Source organism: Fistularia commersonii, chromosome 11, assembly GCF_037954325.1.
Source record: "Fistularia commersonii isolate RoL2024-O1a breed Wild chromosome 11, RoL_Fcom_v1.0, whole genome shotgun sequence".
Lineage (NCBI taxonomy): Eukaryota > Metazoa > Chordata > Actinopteri > Syngnathiformes > Fistulariidae > Fistularia > Fistularia commersonii.
In genome coordinates, this window is record NC_141294.1 from 4,383,499 (window position 1) to 4,411,451 (window position 27,953).

Consider the following 27,953-nt stretch of genomic DNA (forward strand, 5'->3'; position numbering starts at 1 on the left):
ATATGATTTATACCGAGAGCACGTTGTAGCAAACCCCAGCCCACAATATGCATATTCCCCCCATTGTTTGTGACAGTTGGTTGTACCTGCGTTGGGGGTGTGGTGTCGCTGGATGGGGATGTGGGGGCAAAGTAGGCATCCGACTTTGCATTTCAGTGGCTGAGCTCAGGGTCAGGAGCACATCTGGTTTACTGCGAAGTTTGTGTGTGGCGTGTCATTGCTGTGTTTCACATTCCACAGCTCGCATCCACACACACACACACACATACAAAAAACACACATACATTCACAGGCTCACTTGTTGCTGTGCTGGTGGAGCGGCACACAATCAGTAAACCCGACACACCGGTGCACTCCTACACAAGCAAACAAACACACCTGGTGCTCCTGGCAAGTCGCTCTGACAATCAGCTGAAGAAGGGAAGGCAAACAAAACAAACTGTTTAATTTACATGACAGTCGCCTGCTTTACATTAGCATGCCGTGGCAATGATAGAGTGAGGCTCTGCTGGAAACAGAATGGTAATGAAAAGTGATGGTCCTATTTGTGGTATACTGTAAGTACAGGAATGGGAAACTCGAGCAGTCAGAACTAATAGCATGCACTTTGCTACATGTCTGCCAGACATCTTTTACGTGTCTTAGTTAAAAAAGAAAAAAAAATCAGCATTTCAGTATTTACAGCAATTTGTTCTGCTGGAGAATTTTAAATATACATGTGTGGAAGAAAAAGTGTGATTTTTATTTATTTATTTTTGTGATATTCCCCTTAAACTTTTCACTTCTTGTTAAAAGCGAATATGGAGTTTTCTAGATGACTTTTAACAAGCAATTAATGTAATCTGTTAGTGTTCGGGATTGATTTTAATAGGAATTGTGTATTTTTATGTGTTTAGACATCTATATTGCGCTCAGTAGGTTTTATTTCAAGGTAACGTTTGCCTTGTAGTTGTAGGCATTTGACTTAAGGTTTAATCTCCTTAGGTGTACAGATGATTCTTGCAGCTTTGTGTTTTAGTTAATAATAGAAAACATCTGTGAAAGTTCTCAGTCATCCAGGTCATGGTTGATGGCTGTCAAATCTTATCCTGGCAACTAGTCTTGGTTTCTTTCCTTGAAGATGATCCACCTGTCATCCAAGAGGCTTCTTCGGTTCCAACAGACATGGGTGTTTCTGGTGTAATAAATTCTTGTTGTGCAGCAATGTGGTTGAACAGGGTTACTATGTTTACATGTGTGCCCAGCAATATGAATGTGACAACCCTGCAGGATCTTCAAAGTCTGCAAGAATTGAGATGAGATGTGATGAGAGGTGAGACGTCTTCAATGAAAAGCATCCCAATCCAGTTGCCACTTTAAGATTGGACAATGATAATACCATACAATTATTGTTTGTGTGTGTGTGTGTGTGTTAATATTTTTCAAACCCAATTGTATTCACAATTATTTTTTCTTTTTTTTTGTGGCATTTGCACTGGCTCCAGTGGTCTGCCCCTCATGTAAAAAGATAGTATCTTTCCTACAGCAGATCAATAAGGGAATATTTCAAGATTTCCTGCTTCTGTGTCAGATTTAACTAAGCTCTTTGTGTGTGTGTGTGTGTGTGTGTGTGTGTGTGTGTGTGTGTGTGTGTGTGTGTGTGTGTGTGTGTGGACCCCAGTGTTTGAAGAAATATAAAGATTTAACTCAATTACCTTTAAAAAATTTTTTTTTTTTTTTTTTTTTTTTTTGGTTCATAAAGACTGTAAATATTGCTATTCCTGTAATATAACTTAGGGGAAATTTAATCAAAATTTTTTGGCGCCGTGCAATGTTCAAATAACTGGTAAAATGCCCAGCGATATACCATTTAAAACATATTATTATAAATGAATTTCAGGAATCTGTTGCTTGGCTATGATATTATACAGACTTCAAAAACAAATCCCACCATCTTGTCACAGAGCACCTCACATTCAGTAAAGACTTTGGGGCTCAAAATGTTATTTCTCTTTTCACAGATATTGCCATCAGTAAAGATTTTTTTTCCTGAAGTGATCTTTGGGCTAGACTGTCATATGTATTATGCCATAGTTTATGTTTCAAAGGCAGTTTTGCATACGTTTGACATTTACTCATGAGAGTACGCAGACCTGTTGGTAGAGTTTGCACACTCCCTTTATGTGTCAGAGGTTGAACATACACATTTCAAGGTTAGTCTCCAATTCAGACTTTTTTTTCGCCCACAGATAATTGTCAATAAAATTGATGCCCCTGTTTTTTCTTACTCCGCTCATATTTTTCCATAGTATTTTTTTTTGCCCCTAGACACCTCCCTACACTTCCTCACTCACTCCCCTTTTCCCACCATTCCACTCTTTTCATCTAAGACTAGATAAGTCCGCCCTGACTGCCAGGAGCACCGAGTATCACTGCTTGTTTTTTTTTTCTTTTTTTTTTTCGTTTCTCCTCCTCTTACGTTCCTCTCACAGTGCGCTTCAGCTTTGTCGCAATTTCTCAGGGAGTTTTGATGCCTGAATGTCTCCTGTCTGGGTCCATCTCGTCTGAGCTGCAGCCTCAGCCCTATGCGTTCTGAACTACGCTGCCTCGCTGCAGGTCAGCCTTCATGGCCGATTAGTGTCGAAGCGCCACTTTGGTCACAAGTTGTCGGGAGCGCTTATCGTGAAGATCAACAGCGATCAGTCTCGCCGCTGCTCTCTTCTCTCTCCTCCCTCGCTCTTTCTCTCCTAGAGTCCTCTACATCTCACCCCCCTCTTTCCTGTCCTTTCTGTTTTTCGCCCTCTCCCTTGTAGGTGCACCCCTTCTTTTTAATCCTCATAAAATCAACATATTTTATCCATTTATATCTTACTCATTGTCAGTTCCACAAATAGTCAAAGGGTATTCTTTGCTTACTGTATATTCTTACTTGAAAATATGAAGAGTTAAAAAAAAAAAAGTGAAATTAGATGTAGGAGAAACCCATTTTTTTTCTGTTTTTGAGTCAGTGTCTTGATGTAACCTGAGGAAACAGAAACTGTTTACCGAGTCCAAAAGTTTGTGTTTTTAATTAAAACAAAAAAAAAAGTCACAGTCGATCTCTCTTTATTGTCACAGTATTTTACATCTTATATAATGCTGTTCAAGGTGTGGCAGTTTCTCCTAACTTAATCCCCCCCACCCCTCTTGCACAGGGTTTCTTTTGCCTCAATGATTGTTTTATGTTTTTTTTTTTTCTTTTTTTTTTCCAATGAAAAGTTTTTTTTTGAAAAACTCTCTTTTTGCAAGAATCGTGCATTGTATCACAGTAAAGTAAGAAAAAAAAAACACTTAAATTCAAAATCAAGGGGGCTCGGCACACTTACGTGCCATGTTTGTCCAGTTCAGAAGAGACAAACATGCTTTGTGCGTGTTTGTTTGAATCCTCCCGTACTCTAGTCCTTCCATCTATCTGTGTCTGTGTGCCGTCGGGCCTCGTCTGTGGTGAGAGTGGAGATGAGTCGTGTTTGGCCTGTCAGTATGGCTGGTAGTGTCAGTATCTGGAGCTGCCGGTTCCTCTGACAGCGCTGGAGGGGCTGCTGGTCCTAGCAGAGTGCAGCCGTCACCCTGTGACACACTCAGTGTCACCGATCCCCTCCGTCTGGTGACATGGCATCCCCTCCTCCCTGTCCTCGTCTCCCACTCCACCCCCATCCCGCCAGTGGCCTTTTCACTGCTACTCCGTACACAGTCACTCAGTCACTCACTTACTTCCTCACTAATGATTCTCAAGTAAGAGCCGACCTACATGTTTTTTTTCCGTTTGCTGATCGCAATATTTTTGCGCTGATGCTGCTGATACGTTCCCTTAAACCTTTTTTTTTTTTTTTTCATGAAACTGTAATGATTGCAACTGTTGCAACAGTCCTCTGTGCCATGTTCTGCATGTATATATTTTCTCTTGGCTAATTGTGTACAGTCTGACAAGTTGATGGATAGATGGATGGATAGATAGATGGATAGATAGATAGAGAGCCTCTGTGCACAGCAGGATTAAATATGTGTGTGATTTAATCTGGCCTTGGCGAATGTGGAGCAGTGACAAATGGATGCTCACTATGAAACCCCCTCATCCAAGAGACAGTATTAGTTTTTGCTTTAATTACCAGCAGCAGTAATGTTTCCTATCCATAACTGTCGGTCTGCTAGAAAGCAGCCTGGCAGAGGGGTGAGGGCCTTGTCTCTTCTCTCAGTGGGCCTCCTGCCCCCTCCCCCCCCAATCCATTTATGCTCTCGCTCTCTCCCTGTCTCTCTCTCTCTTTCTCTCTTTCTCCCTCCCTTGTTCCCCCCTGTGCCTTCCGCATCTTTCATTTCAATATTTCAATATTTATGCCTCAACCAAGAAAGTTCAAAGTCACAGTAAGGAGGCGTAACTTTCCTCCCAACTCCCTGCCGACAGCCCAGGGCCCTGCCTGGTGGACAGGAGAGGAGACACTGGTGTCGACCAGACTGCCCCAATTCCGGTCAGCGGTGGGGGGAACGGGAAAAAAAAAAAAAGGACGTATATGAAGACTGACAGCTGCAGTATATCAGAAAATGTTTTCAGGACCGGTAGTGATAATAGCGGTGCATCGATCGTCACTGCTTCTGGGATGAGGTGATCTGTATGATAGATATTTTAAAATAACACTGGTTTCGTATTATCCGCAGGGGGTTTAAACAGGTTTTCTCATTTTGATTCTCGTTGGAAAGGTGTTTAAAAATTCCTTTGGATTGTGTCGTCGTTTGCCGAAGGAAGACACCGTCATTTTGATAAAATGTAACTTCAGCATGATTTTAAAAGCAGACAGGAGTTGAGGAGTATTTAGCTAACTATAGGACTGTAAAGAGCCGAGAATGTCCAGAGTTGTTTTAATGCCCCGTTGCTTATGTCCGCTCTTAGAGGCCATGTCAGAATGCGAGTACGTTTTTGTCGATCAATGTGTTAGACCCTTCAGAAAAGCCAGAGCGAGTTTTAATAAATAAAGTGCCTGACAAGTGTGTCCTTTGCCATAAAGATCTCTGACAGCCACCGTCTGGTAATAGATTAGGCTAATTATCACGTCCCTGAGTTTAGATCACAACGTCACATACTCAGCATGTCGCTCTAATAGCCATTACAGCCACTACTCTCCACTCCCCTCCTCTTAATGTAAAGTTGTAAAAAAAAAAAAAAAAAAAAGAAATGAATGGAGAAAAAAAAGGAAAAGCCAAAAGGAAAAGGTCGTCCTCATTTGCATGCCGGGCTTCATTATAATATGTGAATTGCTAAGGACCAGAGTCTGCGCTTTGCATGTGCAGGTGATGAATGGTTGGTGTATCATAGAATGGGCCAAGATGGAGGCTTCGTCACCCTTATTTGCATAACACACTTTATTTACTTATTTATTTTTCTTATTCATTTACTTTTGAGTGCTTCCTCTCAGTAATACATCTTGTGTCTGTAGATGGTGACTGAGGGCGACCTTTGCATTTCCTCATCTCATACATGCACACAATTCCATAGAAAAAAAAGACCTCATTATATAGTTGAATTAGAATTAGCAGGTTGTACCTGCCTTTCTTTGCTGTTGGATAAATAAAGGATTATTTGGATGGTTCGTACATTAAAATTGTTTGTGTTTCATCAAAGACTTAAACAAAACATTAGAAAAGGTAGAAATTGCCTGCTTTTTTGCAGTGACTCAAACCATGTGTGTGTGTATATGTGTGTGTATGTGTGTGTGTGTGTGTGTGTGTGTGTGTGTGTGTGTGTGTGTGTGGTAGTGAGAAGTCTTCCTTTCACTCTTTTCTGTTGCTGGGGTGGCAGATGGTGGGTGTCAAGACAACGGCAGCAATAGCCAAACAAAGACATCCTTTGTGTACGTGTATGTGTACGCGTGTGTGTGTGTGTGTGTGTGTGTGTGTGTGTGTGTGTGTGTGTGTCTGTATATATGCATTCTTTCAGAGAGGTGTTAGTACGCTAGCTTCGAGTGGGAGGTAACAGCATTTGTGATAGCACCATTTCAGTGCATTGTATAAATTCTTGTGCTGTACTCTCACTCACTCCCCACCCAGATTGTGATTGTTTTCTATGACTCCTAACAGCTGACTTCTCATAAAAGCGATTAAGAAACTTAACACAAGGGGTACAGGAAGAAGTTTTGAATTTCATCAACCAAAGAAGTAGGAAGAACACACATATGTAGTTCAACTTACCAAAAAACAGAGTGCCTAATTTACTAAGGTCCCCCAAAAAAGGAATACTAAATTGCCTGTTTGTGCAAGGAGATTTCGCATCGAGTTGCTCACTGCTTCGCTGCTGATCAGTTAAGAATAATTGCACAGATGACAACAGTTGCAGTTGTGGTGGAGGAAGCAGTATATAGATGAGGTTGGCTTTTTTAATACATTGATGTCATTAGCAGATTGACAAAAACAGAGAATGGCTGTAAGGGTAAAATAAAAAAGGAGCCAACGGAACTAGAGATAAATTTCAGCTACAGCAGAAAAAATCTGGAATCCATTATGGGAAAAAATAGGAACATATCAGCAGGCAAGTCAATTCAGATGGTTAAAATGATAAGGAAAAAAAAAAACAGATGAAATTAAGAGAACAATGAGAGTGCAAGTCTGACTGACAGTAAATAAAAGCTGTGTGAGACAAAACATTTACAACAGAATGAAAAGAAGCATTGGTTGTTATTGTTAGCTACGGGCAGTGTTATTCATGTCAGATAAAGAAATGATCTGTGCCGGGACTGAAGCTTTGTATACAGCCAACCATCCATCCGTTCATCCATAGACACAACAGCAGCCCGTACATTTTCTCAAAAGATAATTTCTCACCTTTTCTGTTATTTTCATTTCCTGTTTTAAGTACAGTCGGTAATCAATGAATTATTAATACAGTATTGCAATGGCAATAGGTGTATCCATCACTGTCCGCAAATCTGTTATGGAAAATCAACGGTTATCTGTACGCAAAGGTGCAACTAGTTTGCTGTCCCCTTCAAATGTATTATTGTATAGACATAGAATCACTATTATTACTTTGAGGCTAAGTAAATTCTGTGTGCTAAATTAACCTATTTACATTTTCTCCTCCCAGTATCACATTGCATATTCACTCGGGCTTGCATAGTAAAAGGACAACAGGTATTGGTTTGCCTGTTTGAAAGATGCAAACCGCAGCGTGCACGAGTTACAGATCAACTTGCATATTTCTTGGTGCGTGACGTCTAGCTTACAGCGTAAGCAAACCCCTGCTAAATCGGGCTAACCTTTGCTAAACCTTTGCTAAATCATGAGTGTCAACTTCCATTTTGCGCAATCGTTGCGCTTCATCAATAGTTACGGTTCTTAGAATCTAATAAGTCATCCTTTGAAAGGATCACTGAATATTAGATTAGTACCATAGCGGTTTAGTTTGCTGCTCTGGAGTGTGACCTTAGCTGCCCTTCACCGAAGTGAGGGGATAATGAGAGTGGTAGCTGGCCGACAGAAGAGTCTGACAACCCAGCTACGCCCTTCACTCAGCTGGCTGAAGAAAAGTGTCAATACAGAAACCTTATGTTTTATGCATTATCTTCTTTAGCAAAACTATAGTGAGAGAGATACAACTCTCGCTTGTCATGTTTCCTCAGTTCTTTTTCAGCCTGCAAGACCGCTCACGACACAACAACAGTCAAAATTAGAGGCTGTCTTCATTTCAATTTTCACTCTCTTCACCTATCGCTCTTCATCCCCGGAATCTACTGATCGCTCAAGTTCTTTGATTTAACAGCACCTATCTTTTTTATAGTTTTTTTTTTTTCTGAAAAGCTATAGATTTGTACACACGTTTGATTTTATCTTCCACTCTCAGTGAATGTTTTTTTTTTTTTTTTTTTTTGAAAAATGTATTTTTATTTTTTGCAAACAGCGTTGTGTGTGTTGTGATCAAAGGCGGTTATTATTATAGATCTCCCGTGCAAATTAAACACTCCGCTACTCCAGATTTTATGCATTTTACTTTTATTTCAATGATTTAATTATTAAGTCTCTCTTTTCTTCTGTTCTCTCATTGCTCATTCTTTCTTCCTCTTTTTCATCACTCTTTTTTTTTTTCATACATTTAATTTGTTCTCAGAGGACAGGCTGATAGAGTGTACAGTAAACAGACTGAATAAATCATGTTTTGGCTGTTTTTTCCGCCTTTTCAAGGCAAGTGTTTCAGGGCTTTTATACCCAGGAGGCACGGCAAAGGCTTGGTGTAAACGGACCTAAATGCAACCCTGTTATCCGTAGTTTAATCTGCCCACTGGGGGCCGCAGAGAGGTCGGGGAGCAGGGGGAGTTGGGAGGTGCTCCCTGAAGGACTACAGAGGAGGGTAGTGGAGATGAGAATAGGTGAGAGGTGCGGGTGTTGTTTTCCCTCCCTATAATACTTTAACATACCAAAGAGGCTTTACGGGTTTGTTAATGGCATCGGGTCACTGGGAAAAGTTGTTACAGTTGCTCGAATAAATTGTTTTTGCGAGCTGATTATCAATACATCGCGAAACATCAGCCGCTGATTTCCCTCCGATGTAGCGCACGGATCTCTCGCCGCAGAGAATCGTGTCGTTTTAGTTTTTGTAATTCTCTTCAAATCGTTCTGAAACAGTGACCTGGGATTTTTACGTAACAGCCCTCAGTGGTCGCGCACAAATCCTGAAACAACGTTCCTTATCTCGGGGAGCCTACAAAATGAATTACATCAATATGCCCTCGACTACCTTCAGTGATGGTCTAGGTGCTGTGTCAACAGTGTTTTTATCTTCCCCGCGTTACTGTGTCGGACAAAAACTGATTTCCAGATATTATTACATTATACTATAGTGCAATTTTGTTCAGGTCTGCATTAGTTTTAACTTTCAGTCCAAACATATACTTTCCCTTTCAGATGTTATTGGTCAAGTCACAAAGGTAGGGATATAATTTTGTTTAGTTAATGTAACCACGTTCAAAGAATTATGATGTAAAGTAGTTTGCTGGTTTCTAGATTTAGCGCCGAAACGAGCCTAATAGTACTGTATTATTTTTGTTATTCTCCTTATTTCCGGCCCGTCAACTCTCTTTTCAGAATACACCACGTACCTGAAGAAACCTTAAAAACATAAGGAAACCTGAATTACAAATTACAGCACATCATAGAAATTGTGCAGCAAGCTTTTTAAAATACCAACGCTGCCAGTGAGGCGCTTTGTAATTTATCCCTTCACGGCTGTTAGCTGCGCCGCGCAACGGTGATTTATTTGGTATAAGAGAAGTTTTGTTTAGAGAGATAATGAGCAGGACTTCTCTTTAATGATTTAACACGGCACAGTGGAAAGGAGAGAGGGGTAGAAGCACATATATTTTTCATATCTTTAACTGCACTGCAGAGAGGAAGGGGAGGAAGGAAGGCGAGAGAGGTGCATTAGCAGGAGAAGCTAACAGCCTTTAACAACCGGCATTTTTGATTCATTTTGTTTTGTTGTGCAAAACGAGACCTTTTCACCTCTTCAAAACACCGCAGTACTTTAGTATGGTATGTGTTTTATATAAAATATTTCACACTGCATGTACCGTCTTCACCGTGGATAGCGGTTCCTTCTTTTTGTACATAAAAGTGAACTGTATTAATGCTGATTCTACACAATATGCCAGCTTTTGTGTAAATGTCTGTATCTCATTCATTATACACCTCTCCTTTCATCTTCAAACCAAATAAAGTATTATTCTTTCTTGTTCAGCATTTTCAAGTTGCTCCCCTTACTTAAGATTTAAATCCCAAATTAAAGCGGTTAATTAGAAAATATAATGAAGCTGAGTAGCATAATATGCAAACAGTGCTATGATGTTGAGAGCTCTGGGCTTTGTTACACTCAAACTGCCATTGGCACATGAAGATGATGATATCAATAATAGATTACTTAATCAATCGCTTTTCCGTTGCAGATGGAACTGCACTGTTGGGAAGGGACGGGATTTTTATTTTTCGTTATCATTTTTACACCCCCTTTTTCTGTAGCTCGGAGAAGTGTGTTTCATCTCACATTAGGTTGTGCACTGCATAAGTGCAGGTGGAACTTGCTCTCCCTCCAAATGATCCTTTAATGGAACAGTGTGCACTGGAGCTGGGAACTCTATGGGGCGCTGCCACTGTCGATGAGAACTTTGCCTCAATCAATCCGTCAAGCCCCATCACCTACCTCAGCAGATGATCCAAAAACCCCTTTGGAGGAGCAAAGTGAGCTTTTAATGCACCTCCTCTATGGCTAAAGCACACACACACAGACAAACCTGTGCATGCAGGTAGGCGTGCGCAAATGGCAGCATCATAAATAAGACATGTCTGTTTCATTGAAAGGATTGACATTGATCAGTCGTCACTGAAACACTTTGCCTCTCTTTTATTTTTATCAAGACAATCTTAGAATAGATCAAGTGCTTGCTTTACTTTAGCACAAGCAGAAAAACAAAATCAATTTGGCTGTCTTATTTATTTATTTAACCCCCACAAATATCTGTTACATTACAGGGATGTTTCCATAAGACGATCTCTTAGAGGCCCAAGCAATATTGATGCAAAGTCACCTCTAGCTTCCGTCACACAAAGCGACAGCACCGCAAACTGCGAGTGCCACTGCTTCACTCTCCGCTTCACATTTGCCCCTTGCCTATCCGGATACTCGGTCATGATTTTTTCCCATTCATTCATTTCCCTTCTTTCTCTCCTGCGGGTCTTTCTTTCTCCTTCTATCACCACCTTTGTTCCACATTTGCAAATTTGACGCCGCGTTTACCCTTTTTCCCCATCTACTGTTTCTTGAAGATCATCCATTTGACTCAGACTTGAGACTCCTTCCAGCAGAATGCTTCCTTTCTTAGTCCTTATTCTCAGAGTCTGCAAAGCTGTGTCTCCGCCAGAAGCCAGTCGCTCTGTCTATCAATAAATGTCTTATCTTTCGTCTTCTTGTTCCTGTCTGTTTATCTGTCTGTCTGACATGTCGGCAGCTGTCTCGGTACTCCAGGGTTGCTGTCAGCCAAGTGTTGGTTTCTCTTCTTCTGTCAATTCACCTGCCTGTCACAGCTTCTTAGATTAGACATGTCAGCTCACTTCCAGGTTTAAGCTTCTTCAAGATTTGTTTATAAAAGGAAAAAAACACATTATGTTTACTCAGAAGAATGAATTAGTTGTTGCTGAAAATATATTATGCAGCAGTGGCTGTGGTTGCAGTGGGGTCCTGAAAAGCACTCAGCCTGCAATGATGTAGACGTAAAATCAAAGAATAAATGTAAAATAAACATAATGATGCAAATGTAATCAAAATAGGCTTGCCGGCTTTCTGAAAGACAATTTACTTCAACGAGCAACTCGTGCATCAAAAGGTTGAACTTATTTTGCTCCCAAAATATCCAAGAGATTCACACTGTAGATAACATCAGTGTCCATATACAATCACTGCTACCTTCTCAGCCGCGCTGAAACATCTTCCTCCTGCCCTCCTACCTCTGCTGCAGCTGTCTCTTACTATCAGTTGGAGCTTCTTCACTTTTTCACTTTAGGATTTGTGGCAAATGGAGATAACCTGGCATATAAAATATAACAGGAACACGGAAGTTTGTTGGTTTTGTAAATATATACAGAATGCTTCTATCTCGAAAGCTGTCCAAAATATTATTCTTGAAGTCAATGCCTGTTTAAAAGATGACTTGATGTATGCTTTATTACATTTTAATCCAAAAGGTAATTCTTCGGCAATAATCATTTTACTTGTAAATACTTCAGTCAGACGTTGGCTGTCCTTATCTCTTTGCTCTGCTTTCTCCCCTATACTAAACAGGTTTATTTTATTTTATTTGATTTCATTTTGTTTATTTATATATTTATTTATTTAGTTGTTTATTCATTATCATGCGCAAAATGACTTAGTATAAGATTAAGGATAGCTAAGGATAATAAGATGTAACTGAGCAGGATGATCCTATAGAACCCGGTGTGAAGTCCCAGACTGACAGAGATATTAAAATAAGTGAATAAATCAATCCTTTTTTTTTTTTTTTTTACATTTTTCAAGTCAAAACATAAATAAGCAAAAATGAATTTGCGAGAGCAAGCCGTAGGGACAAAGAGTAAGGTGAAGCAGTTGTTGTGAAACTTTGTACCTCCTCGAGGAGGTATAAAAGAAGGATGAGCAAAGAGGTTGCAGAGACAGATGGGTACGGAGGATGTGAGTTATAGGAGGATGATGGAAGTAAAGAGAAGTGAAGGAAACTGATATGGCGGCAGTGTGTGCAGAGCGGAGCTACCTGCTGCTGATGGCAGTCAGAGTCAGTGAGGGATAGAGGGTGATCCAGCTGTGACATTAAAGCAGCAGGTGGAGACCATCATTACGACTGGCACAGGAGTCTGTGGATGAGCATGCACACACTCACTTCTATTGGACCCAGCAGACCTCTGTAGGGTTTGTGTGTAAGTGCGGTGCCTCTCCTCAAAAAGTGCTGAAGCGTATTCTCAGAACTTCACCACTCCCCCCGTTTCATCTTCCTCCCATGGTACCTCTCTTCTTCCCGAAGGTTTGGCAACTTTGCCTGTTGAGGGATGAACGGTTTCTCCATCTGGAACTTCTCTCATAATGGCCTTTCTGTTAACATTAAACCAATCAGGATGGGAAAGTTTGTTTGACTTGAGCTTCATTTTTCACCTCATAGCTTTTCCTATACTGTGTTTGTGGTATTGCGGGCACAGCAGGCGGCAAACTGAATGTTTAATTGTTGCGATAAAGTAAAACGATATGTAAAAGTGCCAACTGTTCGCACACTTCAACTGTTGGAGTCCTGAACAACACAGATGTTTGAAAAAAAAAAAAAAACTTGAATAATGTACAATTCTCTTGTAAAGTTATTATTTTCAGATTGAGTTTGCTTTCCATAATGCAGCCTCATTTTCTTTTAACCCCATAAGTGTACATAAGCTTTGACGAAGTACCTGATCTCTGATTTATATCGAGGGGTGACAATTGTATGGACTTGGACCTTGATGGTCCGGTGGGGATTTTTTTTTTTTCCATCCATCATCTGCTGTTTATCCTGATTGCGGGGGAAGCGGGTGCCGATCCCAGATGTCATGTGAGAGGCGGAATACATGCTGGACTGGTCGCCAGTTAATCGCAGGGCCACATATAAAGGCAGAAAACCATTCACTCACCCATTCGGGGCAATTTTTCCCAATTAACCTGCTGCATCTTTTTGAACTGCGGGGGGGAGGGGACCGGAGAAAACCCACTCAGACACGGGGAGAACATGCAAACTCGGAAAGTGCTGGTCAGAATCGAACCAGGGTCCTTGTGCTGTGAGGCCGAAGCGCTAACCACCGCGCCAGCGGGGAAGAAATGTTACAATTCACCAAAATGCTTTGGTGCTCTTTCACTTTTCAGTTGAGATAATCTAAACCTCAAAAGTAAGTCCTGCAAAAGTTGGCAAATTATGTCACGTCCGACCTGTTTCTATACCCGATATGCCTTTGCGAGAAACGGGCACGTGCGAATCGGGGGGTTGGGCTTTCAGTAAGTCTAAGCCGAATGTTCCTGGAGGGCTTCTTCTTAGATACGCTACCCCTTCCGGACCTGTAGATGGGCCTATCCAGGAACACCATTAGTCAAATGAAGTTGTTTGTATCAAATATTGACATGTTATCTCTTCATCATCAGGCTATGGGAGGGAAGAGAGAGAGAAAGATTGTAACTGTGGGTAATTGAGCCGTGTCTCCCCTGCTTATCGGTAAAGCCCCGGCACGTCACGGACCTAACGAGCTGTGGCGCGCCGATTAGTCTGAAGGGAAAGTCGAACGTGAAACACCACAGCTTCTGTCTTTCTTTTTTCTTTTCTCCATATCTGAAATGGATATTATGAGCCTCCCTGGAGGGCAGAGGCACAGCCTTATTAGTTCAATTCATGGGGGGAAGACAATTGATATGGATGAATGGCATGTTAAAGTATCCCTTTGTTACAATAACCATCAAGGCTGATAGTTGGAGTTGATGATGCAGCTAAAGGCAGGGGGACAACAAGCTGAGGCCTTGACCTGGATAGCTGAGGATGATCACACACACCAAAAGAAGGAGACTGATCACACACCGCCTTAAACAAATGGATTTGTCCCCTTCATAGTGAAATAGGGCATTTTTTTTTGTATGTTTGTGTTAGTAAATAACAAGCAATTTGGAGGATTTTTCCATCACTATGTCTGTATGTTCTCCTTTCATGTTACCCAAGCATGATTAGAAATTGTTGGGGAGTATCGTATAGACTTATTTTTAACTGTATTATTATTAGTAGTAGTAGTATTATAATAGATACTTTTTTCTGTTTTAGTCTGATTTTAATGTGTACCGTTGTTGTATATTTCCTGTGCTGTGCCCAAGCTCGGTGCATCCACAGGGCATTATCCATCCTGCCGCAGTAAAGGGTATTCCAGTAAAAAAAAAAAAAAACACACACAAAAAAAACGAGGGAGCGATGAGAATCTCACAACATGCCAGTTTGATTTGTACCCCTTACTATCAAAGAATGCTAATTAAAATCATATTTTGCATATGACTTGTCTTTCATGCGCATATGCAAATTGCCCCGTTGCCTTTCAGCACTCTGTAATTAGGTTTATGAAGGACAGCTGTAATACATAATTAACAGAAGTGTTTGCAAGCTCTTTTTTTTTCTTCATGTCTAAACACAATGACTTAAACAAGCGCATGAGAAGTCTTCCAAGGCCCACGCTTTTCTCTCAAATATATTGATAAATTCTTTTAGCACCCCTCACTCAGAAATAGCTTAATTATGCTGTTTGTTTATTTATAGATGATGCCGTCAGTCAGAGGCACTTCCAGCTGGCCAAAGATGCTCAACATTTTGATCTTGCCATTCTCCCTGATTGGAGTGTACAAGATTTAGTCATACGCTCGCTCCCAGTTTGACTCCAAGGCAACATTCTGGACGGGTGGATGGATTGAGTTAGAGAGGATTGAGAAAATGTAGAGTGATTATAACGAGGCAAAACAGTGTAGCAGTTTGAATATTTATATGATGGTGTTAGTTAGCATTGGCCTCAGGGACCTTGATGACAGACTTCGGGGCCTTGATGGAGGACACTGTGTGTGTGTGTGTGTGTGTGTGTGTGTGTGGTGGGTGATGTGGGGGGGTGTCCATGTCCAAACATGGAAGGGTGGGTCCTGGTAGAGAAGGGCAATAGCTGACATGGCAACATAAATGGTGAAATAATTATGCTTTCGCCCTGTGATTGACTGACTCCTTAAGTTATGGCGAAAGCTTCAGAGGGATACAGACAGACTTGCCGGAGAGAAAATAGAATAATGATCTACTCGGAAGAGGGAAAAGTGAAAACCACCAGAAAAGAAGAAATGGGAGGAACGTCATATAGGAGGTCCTGAGTGTGTGCAGTGACAGTGCCAACCACATGACTGTCCCTCCCTCGGCCTCTTTCATGTAGCTCCATCCTCAGCTCTCAGATGTGGTCTTTGTCTCTCAGTTGCACAATAATGGGAAGTGATGGGTGCTAAATGAAAAGGCCAGGGGATGAAAACACTCGTGAAGCAGCGAGGATGTTTGAGTAGTTAGTCCTGTCATCCATTCATTATGTTTTCATATGCTGTTTAGGGGACACAGTAAACTCGGATCCCTTGACAAAGTCAGAAGATTGCGGTTGCCGTGGAGTTCAGTATTTTCAACCGTGCATGCCAGTGCATGCACTGCAGATACAAAATCCAGGCACTTGTGCACATTTGTGTGCTCAACATTGATGAACAACATGTGGCAGTCTGACGAGTCTCCCGTCTATCGACGTTGTAAAACAACAAACACACTCGGACTTTGGGAACCAGATATACCAGACCGATGGTGCGCTTTTGGAAATTTCTGATTCTTTTTAACAGCTGTTGGGTGAGAACAAAGGGAAGAGAGTTGTCCGCAGTGAGAGCCATGTTGTTATTATTCATTCTGTCCTAAATTCCCTCCCCTTTAAAATGAACAGTGAAAATCAGCCCACCACAAGTGTTGGAGGTGTTTGGGGGGGAAAAAATGAGCCAAACCAAAAAATGCAGCTACATTTGGATACGCTTAGTAATTATCTCAAGTATCAACCGGAATGCGTTATTTGCCAACTGAAAATTGAACTCTGAACCAGCGTTAACACGCTTTACTTCCTCTTAAAAAAACACCATTGAATGGTTAAAGTTTGTTGATAATGAGCAAATAATATTCATGCCCGCAACTTGAACAGCTGAAAGGGAGAATTAAAGTTATGCTTTCTTCTTTTACTTAAAGATCACAGTTGGTGGCACGAAATGACAGCGGTTAAAATTGGGATGGAGTTTGCACAGCCTTTCTCACGATGATATTCGTATGTTTTCAGCAATGTTTTCTGTCCTTGTGTGTTTCATAGATGGGCCTTCGTGATGAAAAAGCACCTCAGCAACCACCTACTTGGAAAACACGGAGTTGGGCAGCGTAAAGAGAGGTAAAATGAAAATATAACTCTTTCATCCCTTTAATTATAAGGGCGTATGTTTGTTTCTTGACCATAATTAGGGCTCTTTTGACCTTTATTTCAATATTCAATACTCATCGCTAGTAGAATTGGACTCAGGTAGGAGTTTTCTGTCCTCGATTTTTAATGCCATGTATTTTATTGTTCTGGATCCTAAAGTGAGACATACAGTTTGGTAATCGTTTTAAACATGAACGCAGCATCTTGTGCAGCATTGCAGGCTTTTAAGCCAAAGCCAGCCCCCAAACAAACTTTATCTGGTTTTCTCTTTTATCTTGTGTTCTGCACTCCCTCTTGAATTAAGGACAAATGGTGTTTCTCTTACCATTTCTGTCTTTCTATGTGTGTTCTGTGTATGTATAATGTCTCCAGCTTGGCCCCGTCTATCAGATATGGAGCCCTGCTGTCTGTCTGTCTGTCTGTGTGTGTGTATGTGTGTATGTGTGTGTGTGTGTGCGCGCGGGCACCCATCCCTTCCTGTTGTGTCTGCGCATGAGAAAGAAAGACGAGGAGATGAAGTTATGGACCCCCCCCTCTCCCCCGAAGTCTGACAAGCCAAAAAGAGACGTTAAACACCTCTCAATCTGTCAAGCGAGCCGCTAAAATAGAAACAGACCCACTTTTTCATTACTCCACAACCAAATTGATACTTTTGACAATGTGTGCTATTGGACATGACAAGTGGCTTCAGATATGGAAGTAAGCGGTCTGAGCAGATGCCTCTCCATCTCTCAGACATTATCAACTAAATTCCTACTGTCAGCTGTTCTTCTCGATTAGATAGAAACAAATTCTCATATCCTCAACTGTTTCAAAGCTCTCTTTCAACCGTATGTTTTGTTGTTGTAACCTTGACCCAAGGATAGTTAGAAGCATTCCTCGGCAGTCTTTGGCTCCTCATAGTTTGTAACACACAGTATATTCATATCTGTGACATGCCCAGTACCACACACACACACACACACACACACACACACACACACACACACACACACAGACCCGCACACTGTTTTGGCCATGTTTTCCGTAGATTAGATGTCCACCTTGACTGATGGCCTTTGGGTGCCAATACCTTTGCAAAAAAATGATTCAAATCAGAAAACGCGAGGGCTTAGAGATGCTGTTTTAGCCCTTTGAATTGCGCAGCGACTCTCTGGTGACGTTCTGCATTAAAATACAGGAAACGATGGAGCACGGGGAAAAAAATGTGACACACTTTTGACTGAAAATGTAAAATACAGAGTCGGTCAATAAGGCATGTTGCAAAACAAAAACAAAAAAAAATGTAAAATCAAGAATCTGTCTATCTATAAATCTGTTTGTCTGGCTTGTGTGTGTGTGTCTGTCTGTCTGTCTGTCTGTCTATCCTACTTCGGCATCTATCTATCTATTCTATCAATATATCTGTCTATCTGGCTAGATAGCTAGATAGATTGATAGCTTAATCTTGAATTGAGATGCTGTGAAAATAAAAGGGTGCTTCTTGTCTTTTGGTTTTTGATCAGCCGGTAAAATTTCCTTTTACAGTATGTGTTAGAAATAAGCTTAATAAATACAAGTCATGTGTTTTTTGTATAGGCAGTGTTTTGAAGCTTTATTGACTTTCTCCCACAGATCCATCATCTACATATTTGGAGCTTGAGGTATAGAAGGAAATTAATAAATCAGATATTTAATTCAGTCTTTGGGATTGTAGGAAAATCTTCTATTACATGAAAACACACTCCTTATTTTCTATTTCCTGCTATGGTAAATAAGCAGCAAGAAGCGACATTAGTTAGCGCTGATGACAGGTAATGTTGTTTCTTTTTACATAATACAAATGTGCACATTTCAAGTTACATACATATTTCAAGACAGATTAAACCCAAGTTGGATTTCTTGTAAAGGAAATTCTTGATAACGCGCAAATATTTCTGTTGGCATGTTACTGTAATCCCACTGTATTTGTGAAAGTGTAAGAGTAACAGCAAGATTTGAAAATAAGAAAAAAAGGGGTTTTAGAGTTGCAAAGAAATCGATAAATAACAATAAGATGACACAAGTTTTCTGTTGCTCTTATCTCTAAGTAAAGCTTCTTTAGGCCGTGTTAGCAATTCTATTAGAGCACACTTGGATTTTTTTGAACTTGGAAATCATGCTCAGAATAAGTGAATTTAGTTTGAAACAAAATGGTATTCCTGGACTTGCTAGCCAATTTCCATTTCATGAAAATTTGTCCCACAAAAATCCTTTGCGCTTTTAGTTTATCCACTGAAACAGTCCCGAGGGAAGACACGTTGCCACAGGACGAGCTCACATGGAACTGGATGGTCTGTCTGTTACCTTATAGAGTTTAGCTGAATACAATTCACTCTTCTGCCATAAAACACAGTCCCACATCATATAATGGCATCACATGCATTTAATTCCTGTGTGAGCACATTTTACAACCTGCTTACAGACATTCATGTTTCTATTCATGTTTTTATATATATGAACATGCATGTGTATATGCATACACAAACCAAAAGCCAGCCAACTGGCAAACTAGTGTCAAGTGTCACTTTTGTATCGCAGGTTCTATCTTATCTCCTATTATTTTCCCCCTCCCTTATTCTTTTTATTAGATTCATTCATGCGCATTTAAGTAATGCTTGCCAGCGTGTGGGCGCACACACACACACACACACACACACACACGTAATCCCACTAACACTTCATTCCTTGCACACTTAGATGGAGGACGGCCACAAGGTTTGTTCTATTTAAACCTGTAAAACACAGTGTCATCATTTTCTGACAGTCCTGCAGACAGAATTTATCTCATCATTAATTAACCATCATATTTCCAACACAGTGCAGCTTAATTAACACAAGGTCATTGGGGAGGGCTTATTAACTGGAACAAATTTGGGCAAATGTAGGAGACCAGGCAGAGGAAAGAAGGTAGAAGAGGGAAGGTAAGGAAGGGAAAGAAGAGAAGAGACAGAGATGGCTATAGCAGTGTGATGGGCAGGGATGAAAGGCAGAGGGGAGAAGGAAGGGACGAAAGAAAGCGTGTGTGTTTCTTTATGTGTGCATATGAGTGGTCTGTTCCTGTTTGACAGTGTGGGTTCAGTGATTGATAACAGCACTGGATCTGAAAGCCCAGGCCCGGAGACTGGGACGGTAGCTTGGGGAGAAAGAGATAGGGAAAAGCAAACGTGCGTATGCATGTTTGTATGTGTGTGTGTGTGTGTGTGTGTGTGTGTGTGTGTGTGTGTGTGTGTGTGTGTGTGTGTGCGTGTGAGTGAGTGAAAGGGGTATCTGAACCAGCAACTGGGGACCAGTGAGGGGGGTGAGATGAGAGGCGATGAGGATTGTTGGGGGGAGCCAATTGCAAACATATGCTGGCTGGCTGGCAGGCAGCAGAGAGATGGATTGCAGTGGGACAGTGTCAGAGAGGCAGTTTCATCACCATCTACGGCCCTGTTCACCTGGTATTTTTAGAACTCTGGGGAGATCTGTTAGTCAAAGAAAGAGAGGAGGAGGAGGAGGAGTTACAGGAGGAAGAGACCTGTCTAGCCGTAGGTTACGCTGGGCTCCACTTAGGCAAATCCATCTGGGCCTCAAAAAAAGGCACGTTATTTTGGGTGTCTTTTGTCTGTACAGTAGACAGGTGCTTTAAATAGCTGAAAATGCCTTTAATTTTGAAAGTAGGCTTGATAACTAGTTAGTTAAGTCAATCTACCCATGTCTAATTAACGTCCATTTTTGACATTTTGGGATTTTGTTCTTTTTCTGTGTTGAAATGAGATGAGATGAGATGAGATGAGATGAGAACAACTTTATTAATTCCGAAGGAAATTGTTGTGCCAGAGTTTCAAGTAAAAACATAACAGTAATAGATAATAGTGGAAAAGAGGAAGAATAAGAAATATAATGAAATATAAATTTCTTATTCTTCCTCCTAGAAGAGAGCGTGAAACAAAAATCTAAGCAAAATATGTGAATCCATGTGTTTTATTCTGATGCAACACAGGTGAGAAATAATGCCTTCGACTTAAGTATCATCTATAGTTCATGCTAATGACTGTTGAGCACTGTAGCGATACTGGTCAGAAATGACTGAAATAAAAAAAGCTGTAAGAATCAGAAGGGAGGATGGGTAAGATGACAGACTGGGAAAAGAGGGAGAGAAAAAGAGAGCTGAACTGTTATAAAGTGACACAACTAGGTCTTCATCTCAGTCACACCACCCCTCCTCACTGCAGGCACTGAGCAGAGATGAGGGCTTTTTGTCCTTTTGTCTGTGCAGGCGTGTATGTGTTTGCTCTTTTAGCTGTGAACTTATTAGGACCATATGTTCCCCCGTAAATACACCTGGGATTGTTAAGATACGGGAAAGATGTAATGAATTCTGAAATATTACAATGACTGTAATTGTAACAATGTGCACAGACAAGAGATTTAATGGGAAGCCATATATCTGTCTACAAAATTCCAAGTTCATTTTTTTCCAAGTTCCTTTAATGGAAGCACTGTCATCTCATGATTGTTACAATCCAAGTGAATACATGTTCATTTTTATGTTTTAATCACAATGTATACTAGACTTGTTCTCACTATAACAAAGATCATTATATAAAAATCAGTCCAACAGTTCTCTATATGGAGTGTTAATAAATTCCACACTTTTTTTGCAATATTGAATTACATATTCTATACAGGGTCGCCACCATTTTGTCACATAGAGTTAAGTGGAAAAAAATGTGTTAAGGCTGCTGTTTGAACACATTTTCTGCAGCTTCTGCCATGAAAACACATTTCACATATTTAACTGCTAAGATATGTTTCATTTCAATGATATATTTTTTCCTTACCTATTGCCGCTAAACCTTGATTCGTGTGTGTGTGTGTTTGTATATGTCTGTATGTGTGTGTGCATGTGTGTGTGTGCCTGCCTGTGTGTGTGTGTGTGTTTGCCTGAGCAGCCACACTGACACTTCAAAAACAAGGGAGTGACTTGAGAGCATGACTGACGGCAGCGACCTTGCCTCAATTGCTTGTAATTAGTTCTCTAAAAACAGTGTGCCAAAAGACAACTGACCTGTCTCACATACTTGTTTTCATAGGTAATTGTAAAAATGCCGACCATTTTCATGCTTGTAATAATAAACTCCTTGAACTAATACACTCATCACTCTTAAAACAAGAGTGCTGACAACTAAAAAGAAAGATGTATTTGTTTTAGTAAAAAAAGGGGGAAAAAATGTGTGATACAAGCTGCTGGAGAGAACGATTTCAGTGTTTAATTACCAAAAGCCTTAGCAGTCAGTTAGGTTGGACCAGAAACACTTGCTAAAATAGTATTATATTCAGAAAATGATATCTATTGTTGCGGGGGCCTGGTGAGGATAATTGTAGCAACTGTGTTTTTTAGTAGTGGTTTAGGTTGCGTGGTACATATGATCAAGTTTGTATTCTTTACATTTGGAATTTCAAATGTATCCAAAGCGACTTACAATAGAGGACATAAGCACTGCAAATAACACTTGCAAATACAAGATGCACAGGAAATATACAGAACAGTAAGCTGGGGTTAGTTTTTTTTTTTTTTTTTTAAGACAAAAACGTACACCTACGTACACACACACACACACACTGCATAGCCTAACTTGGTGCCTAACCTGATCTGGGGCAGCTCAAGCATCAGTGCAGTAAATAGTCCTGAAAGAGATCCGTGTATGTATGTCGTAAGTATTTAATAACGGCCATATCTAGAATTTCGGTCGGGCCTTGGATTGGTCTTCCCTAGTTTGCCTATTTGTCTGTTGTAGTGACACAGAATAGCATCGATACACATTCCTGCGTTCGGTCAAGTCACTGTGCCAGGGGAGGAGTTCAGCTGAGCGGGCATCTGGCTTTGCAGGGACAAGCTCTAGGCTCGCAGCCACGGCCCAGCATGCCTCACAGTGCAGCCATATTGCCCTAGCCCAGAGAGCCGAGACCATCCTCGCTGGTCAGAGAGAATGGTGGCGGAAGAGCCATGCCTGGAACCAGCATGGGGGCAATATGGACCACACAGAGCAGGCAGGGGTCAAGTCAAACAAAAATAGTGTGTGTGCAGCACATGTTTTTGTGTGGGTAAGGGAGTGCTTGCCGAGTGATCGGGAGATAAAGAGCAGATAAAGACAATCCCTAATTCATTAGAATAAATCCTTTCCCTTAATTATTGATAATGAATCTGGTCTTTAATCTTTCCTTTTTTTTTCCCCTCTCCTTATCTGCCTGTGTCAGCATTTTGTCTTTCTGTCTTGGGTGGTTGGGTGGTAAGGCCTAGTTTTCAGCCACCCAAGGGCAGCAGTCAATAACATCCCATACTCCCTGGTACTGTAAGCAGGAATGTGATTAGCGCAGGCAAATGCTGGGAAGGCAGACGGGGGGGGGGGGGGGGGGGGGGGGGGGGGGGCACTTCAAAGTAACCGAGGATATTCACGTTATATGTTATTTAATACTGTTATAATGCAAATTTAATCGAATGCAAAATAAAATCAGGGTGACATAAAATGAACTGACTTCATGCCTCAAATAGCTGCTGACCAACATGTTGTCTAGTAACCTTTTGGAACATCGGCAAGCTGATTTTGTGTATTTGAACTTAACAAGCTCTATTTCCCTGAGGTCTTTGCAGCTCACAAAGTCCCAGTGTATTACTGGGCAGGCCTCTGTGACCCCTAGCTCACCTTAGTGTTGTTGGCCACTTGTCTGAACCAGAGCCAGCGGATAGCGACTTGCTGTTTACCCTACTCAATATTTCATGGAGAATGAACACTTGCAGAATGAGGGATCGTGTTAATATTGCTGTTAAAATTAAGCGATAATTAAAATTTGTTAGTTTAAAAGCCATCACAGTCTATAAAAGTTTGATTACTGGAAAATTAGGTGCATTAAGTTTTTATGGGTTGGCCTGCACTATCACTTGGGAACGATTTTTATGCACTTGTCATGGGCATATGGTGCAGAATTGTGTGAGTGTGTGCGTTTGTTGGTAGGGAATGTGAGGGCAGCATGTTGCTGACACACTTTAATGTTAAAATGTTCACCCCTGTGGTTTTACTCTTCATTAGTAAAAAACTTACCACTGCTTGCTAACAGCGACTTTGAGGAAAATCCCAATTATGAATGTAGACCAGTCATTTGGGGTCAAGAGGTCAGAGGCCGTGTGTGCCTCATGTCATTTGGCAAGTGTTGTCAAATCAGCTTTTTCACCATGGCTGCACGTTGTTGTGGTCACTCTACTATCTAGTGCCTTTTTGCAGAGTGCAGCAGGGCCCTACAAGATCATATCACTAATAATGATGTTAGTTAGCTATGGACAGCTTGTCCCACAGTTGTAAGCCAAATGACCTTGACTTGTTGAATAAATCTGTAGTTGTCGTTTGTCTTCCCCCGACAGCATCTACCTCATCGCGATAGCACAGATCCACCAGTCATTGCATCTTTTGAAGTTTTTCCATTCCCAAGAATGATGTCATCCTACGCCGAAACCCAAGTGACATTACTCAACTAGACAAGAATAGAGAATGTGCACAGTTCACCTTCATATTCATTTCACATCCCGTGGCCCCCAAACCAGCAAGTTATACAGTGACACAATTGTGTGGCTAGCTGTTGACAATGGTCAGGCATTATGTGCAGTGGGACTGTGGAAAAAAAAAACTGGGCTACTGCCAGCCTGTTTTTCTCCTCTATTGAAACATCAGACTGTCATGGCAGAAATGGATGTTGCCAGGCATCACTAATGAACCAATTAATCAATGAATTAGCTGAGCAGCGATTAAATTAATGCGAGCTGGACCAGCAAGCAGCAGTCGTGGATATGTCCTGGGGAAGATGATTAACACACACACATAACGGGCAACGATCAACAAGGCCTCTGTTAAGTTGGATGACCTCTCGAACTTTTCGCTTTGCACCAAAATGGTGGAGAGCAGTGTTCATCTTATTGTCTTTTGGACTACATATTATCGACTGTCAGCAGATTGACAGTTCATTCGCTGAATCTTTATTTGCTCTTGCCTTCTTTGTGCTGTGACATAATCAAATTACAATAGAGAAACAATCTAAAGTGGTAATTGTTGAGTTGCAAGGGTTCAACTTTCACTTCATCTTATAATAATATACAAAGAAAAGGTGCGATCTATCTCTAAATTCACCAACACAATGTCTTTTGAGGGTCTTTGCAAAATCAAGAAAAAAAAAAATTACGCGAGAGGTGTATGGAATAATTGATTTCGGGATGCTTCTCAGTTCTTAATTGAACGATAAATGCACTGAGACGGATATATAATAATCGGTTTTAAAAACATAATTGTTCTCAATGGGTTGCCACTTCAATTAGATTTTTGAAGCAACAAAATTTAAAAACATCATCATTCACAAAAATAATAATTAAATAGTATTGAAATAGTATTTTAAGGTTTTTTTAATCGACTTATATTTCTTTGATTAAAGGATGTCACCGTAACCAACAATCATAGCTAAACAAAAACAAGAGCAGGTGAAACCATCAAAACAGGGTTATAGGTTTGGTTTGTCAAAGTATGAGATGCAAGTAGTTTTTTAGTCTTAATGGGATATAAACAGATCCTTGTAAAAAGTAAAAAAGGAATTATTCAAAAAACAATCTCACGTTACTTACAAACTACATGCTTTGGAAACACACACACACACACACTTGCTGTGCCTGTGCCTTATGCATTCTGTCAGTCTCATTGGTTGTTTTTTCACATCATCCTCTACTCCTACTGGTTGTGGGTCAAGCCAGTTGTGTCCACAGCATTGTTTGGTCTGTGGCTATCTATTGTTAACACCTGCTGGTGTCTGAAGTGAACTGAAGGAGGCCGGACAGATTCTCCTTATTGCATTGGTGAAGCCAGGCTACAAAGTGGTATCAAGCAGGGAACAATGTCGGTACATTTTTCCTCTATATTTGTAAACAACTACTCATTGCAGGTCAAAAATAGTGCTGCATCATCCATTTTAACTCCATTGTCCCCCCCCCCACACACAAACACAAATACACACCTATACATCTCCAGCCAACTCCACCATGCTTGAGTTAAGGCATTATGGAGAAAGATGGGTGTGTAGGGGTGTTTTGGGGCTCCCTTGATTATGTGACATCCTCCGGAAGACCGCTGGAGTTGTTTCCTCCATTACTTAGAAGGGGGAAAAAAAAGAGGCCTTTTCACTATTGAGACTGTCACTCTCAATTTGGACTAACGGTAAGCATGCACAAGGCCTCCTGGATATCTCCCTCTCCCCCCCCCCACCTGCTCTCACCCCTCTCCCAGTCCTCACCACCACAACCACCCATTCCCACATGCCCAACACCCCAACCTCCCCTCCCCTGCAGCGGATTGCTGTGGTGACAGTTTGATTAGATCATCAATCGTGGCTGTTAACAGCGGTTTTCCTGAGCACCTGGACCAGCAGGTCACAGCTGGCTCTGAGCTACCGCTGTCCCCCTGACCCGGAGCTCTGTGTGTCTGCGTGTTTAGTATACTCGCAGTATTACATATACTGTCCATTTGTGTTCCGTGTGCAAAGCTAGTGCTTATCATGGTGAATTCTGCATTCGAGGGCTTCCATGTTTTGCGGATAATACTCGAAACTCCATGCGTATGGCGTACCGGAATGTCCCCATGTGTAAGGTTATAAACCTGCACTTCATTTGCTTCAGTGATTTCAAGAGTATGATTTTGAATTGACTCCTTTGCAGTGCAAAGCTTCATTGTAACGTTCACAACGATATCAGTTTATTTCACACATAAACTGCAATTGGGGCTTTTAACCACTGCCTTATTTTTCTATTAAATGTTTCTGTGACTCAGGAGGTAAAAACATAGCCTTATGGATGTTTTGATTCTTTACTTTGGCACTAGAAGACTAATTTCTAGAATATGAAGCCAAATGACAGGTGAAAACATAAATATTGCATTCAGAGAAACTGGCAGGAGAATTAAATGGAAAACTACAGCACAGAGGACGCATCTGTGTCGTTATTTTCTAGAGCAGATACTTTCCAGCATTTTCCTTGTTCTGTGTTTGCAGTTATGCAGGTAATGGTGTGAAGCAGTTGTAACTATTCATTAGGAAGTCTACACATGCACAAATCATGAAACAGTGCATATCACAAACACACACACACACATAACCTGCTCGTACATATGGCTTTTCAGCATTTGTATCAGGCTCCCTCAAATAAACAGTCATATTTATGATCTAACAATGATGCGACAAAGCGTGAACGTCTTTATGATTCTTCATGATTTGACTCCATGATTAGATGGATGTCTTTAGTCTTTTCATAAACCTTTTTTAAATGGCGGTTTGGCAACATATGCCACTGCTTCTACCCCACCCACCAATTTCTTTCTCTCTCTGTCCATGTTTAATTCTCTCTTTCTCTTTGTCTTCCGCCCTGTCTCCCCGAGCCACATGCTCTGCCTTACACTGTTTATACCAGATGCAGGGTGGCTATTATTCTGTGGAGGAGAAGCTGTAAATTGTAGAGAGCATTATGGAGTGAGGATGATTTCCATCTGCTCTGTTCTTAGGTTCAACTTAGTAAATTGTCTGGTTCGTAATAACACAGCAACGCAGTAGGACTCTTGTTTTATCAACTTCACGGTCTTTTCTGGTCAATTTCCCCGAAGTGGAACCGTGGATTTGGGTGTCGGTTGCAGCAGTAACGCATAAAATGAGTCAAAACTTTCACGACCATCAGTCATTCTTTACGTTATTGGTTTCTTTGATTAATTTGCAGATCAGATCTGATGTCATCTTACATGTTGCAGTTTTGTAATTCAAGAAAGTTACCATTTTTATTGATAGCATTATTTGAAAGACAATCAGATAATCCTACTTTTCCATCCTCTCCTGTAAATGCAATGATTTTTTAATGCAGACATGCAATTAACGATGAAGAATTCTTTTTTTTTTTTACAGCTGAGCCAAGAAAAATCCCTTACATCAATAAGAGTGTTGTGACTAAAGCATCCATTAATTAAGTGTCCAAATATGATCTGAGACACTCATGAACTCAGTTGTTTTGTCATCGTTTTCATGAGACAAGCACAGAAGCAGGGAAGGCATTCACTGGTAATTAATTCTCAAAAATGGTGCGCATGCATGTGTGTGTTCGTGAGACACACATAAGATAGGTAGTGTCAGTACAAAAATGAATTATATAAATAGAGAAAAAGGAAAAAAAAAAGTCTCGACAAAGCAAAGTCAGAAAAGCAATTAACTTCTCCAGCCAGGACATGACAGTAAACATGCATGACTGTTCACCATATTGTCTTGTTTGCTTCTCAAAGTTGTGTTGTTGTGGAGAGCCAGAGACTCGGCAATGAGACTTTTGTTGTGATTATTAATGG

At 40.9% G+C, this 27,953-nt stretch overlaps 1 protein-coding gene across 3 annotated transcripts in view; it reads left to right on the forward strand.

Annotated features, from left to right (window-relative positions):
- Positions 1 to 27,953, forward strand: part of znf407 (zinc finger protein 407) — a 138,406-nt gene that overhangs the window by 44,699 nt on the left and 65,754 nt on the right. For all 3 annotated transcript variants that reach the window (XM_086154599.1, XM_086154601.1, XM_086154600.1), the window contains one exon: positions 16,441 to 16,515. In XM_086154599.1, coding sequence (XP_086010725.1) covers positions 16,441 to 16,515 — 75 coding nt within the window. The remainder of the gene's footprint in view (positions 1 to 16,440; positions 16,516 to 27,953) is intronic.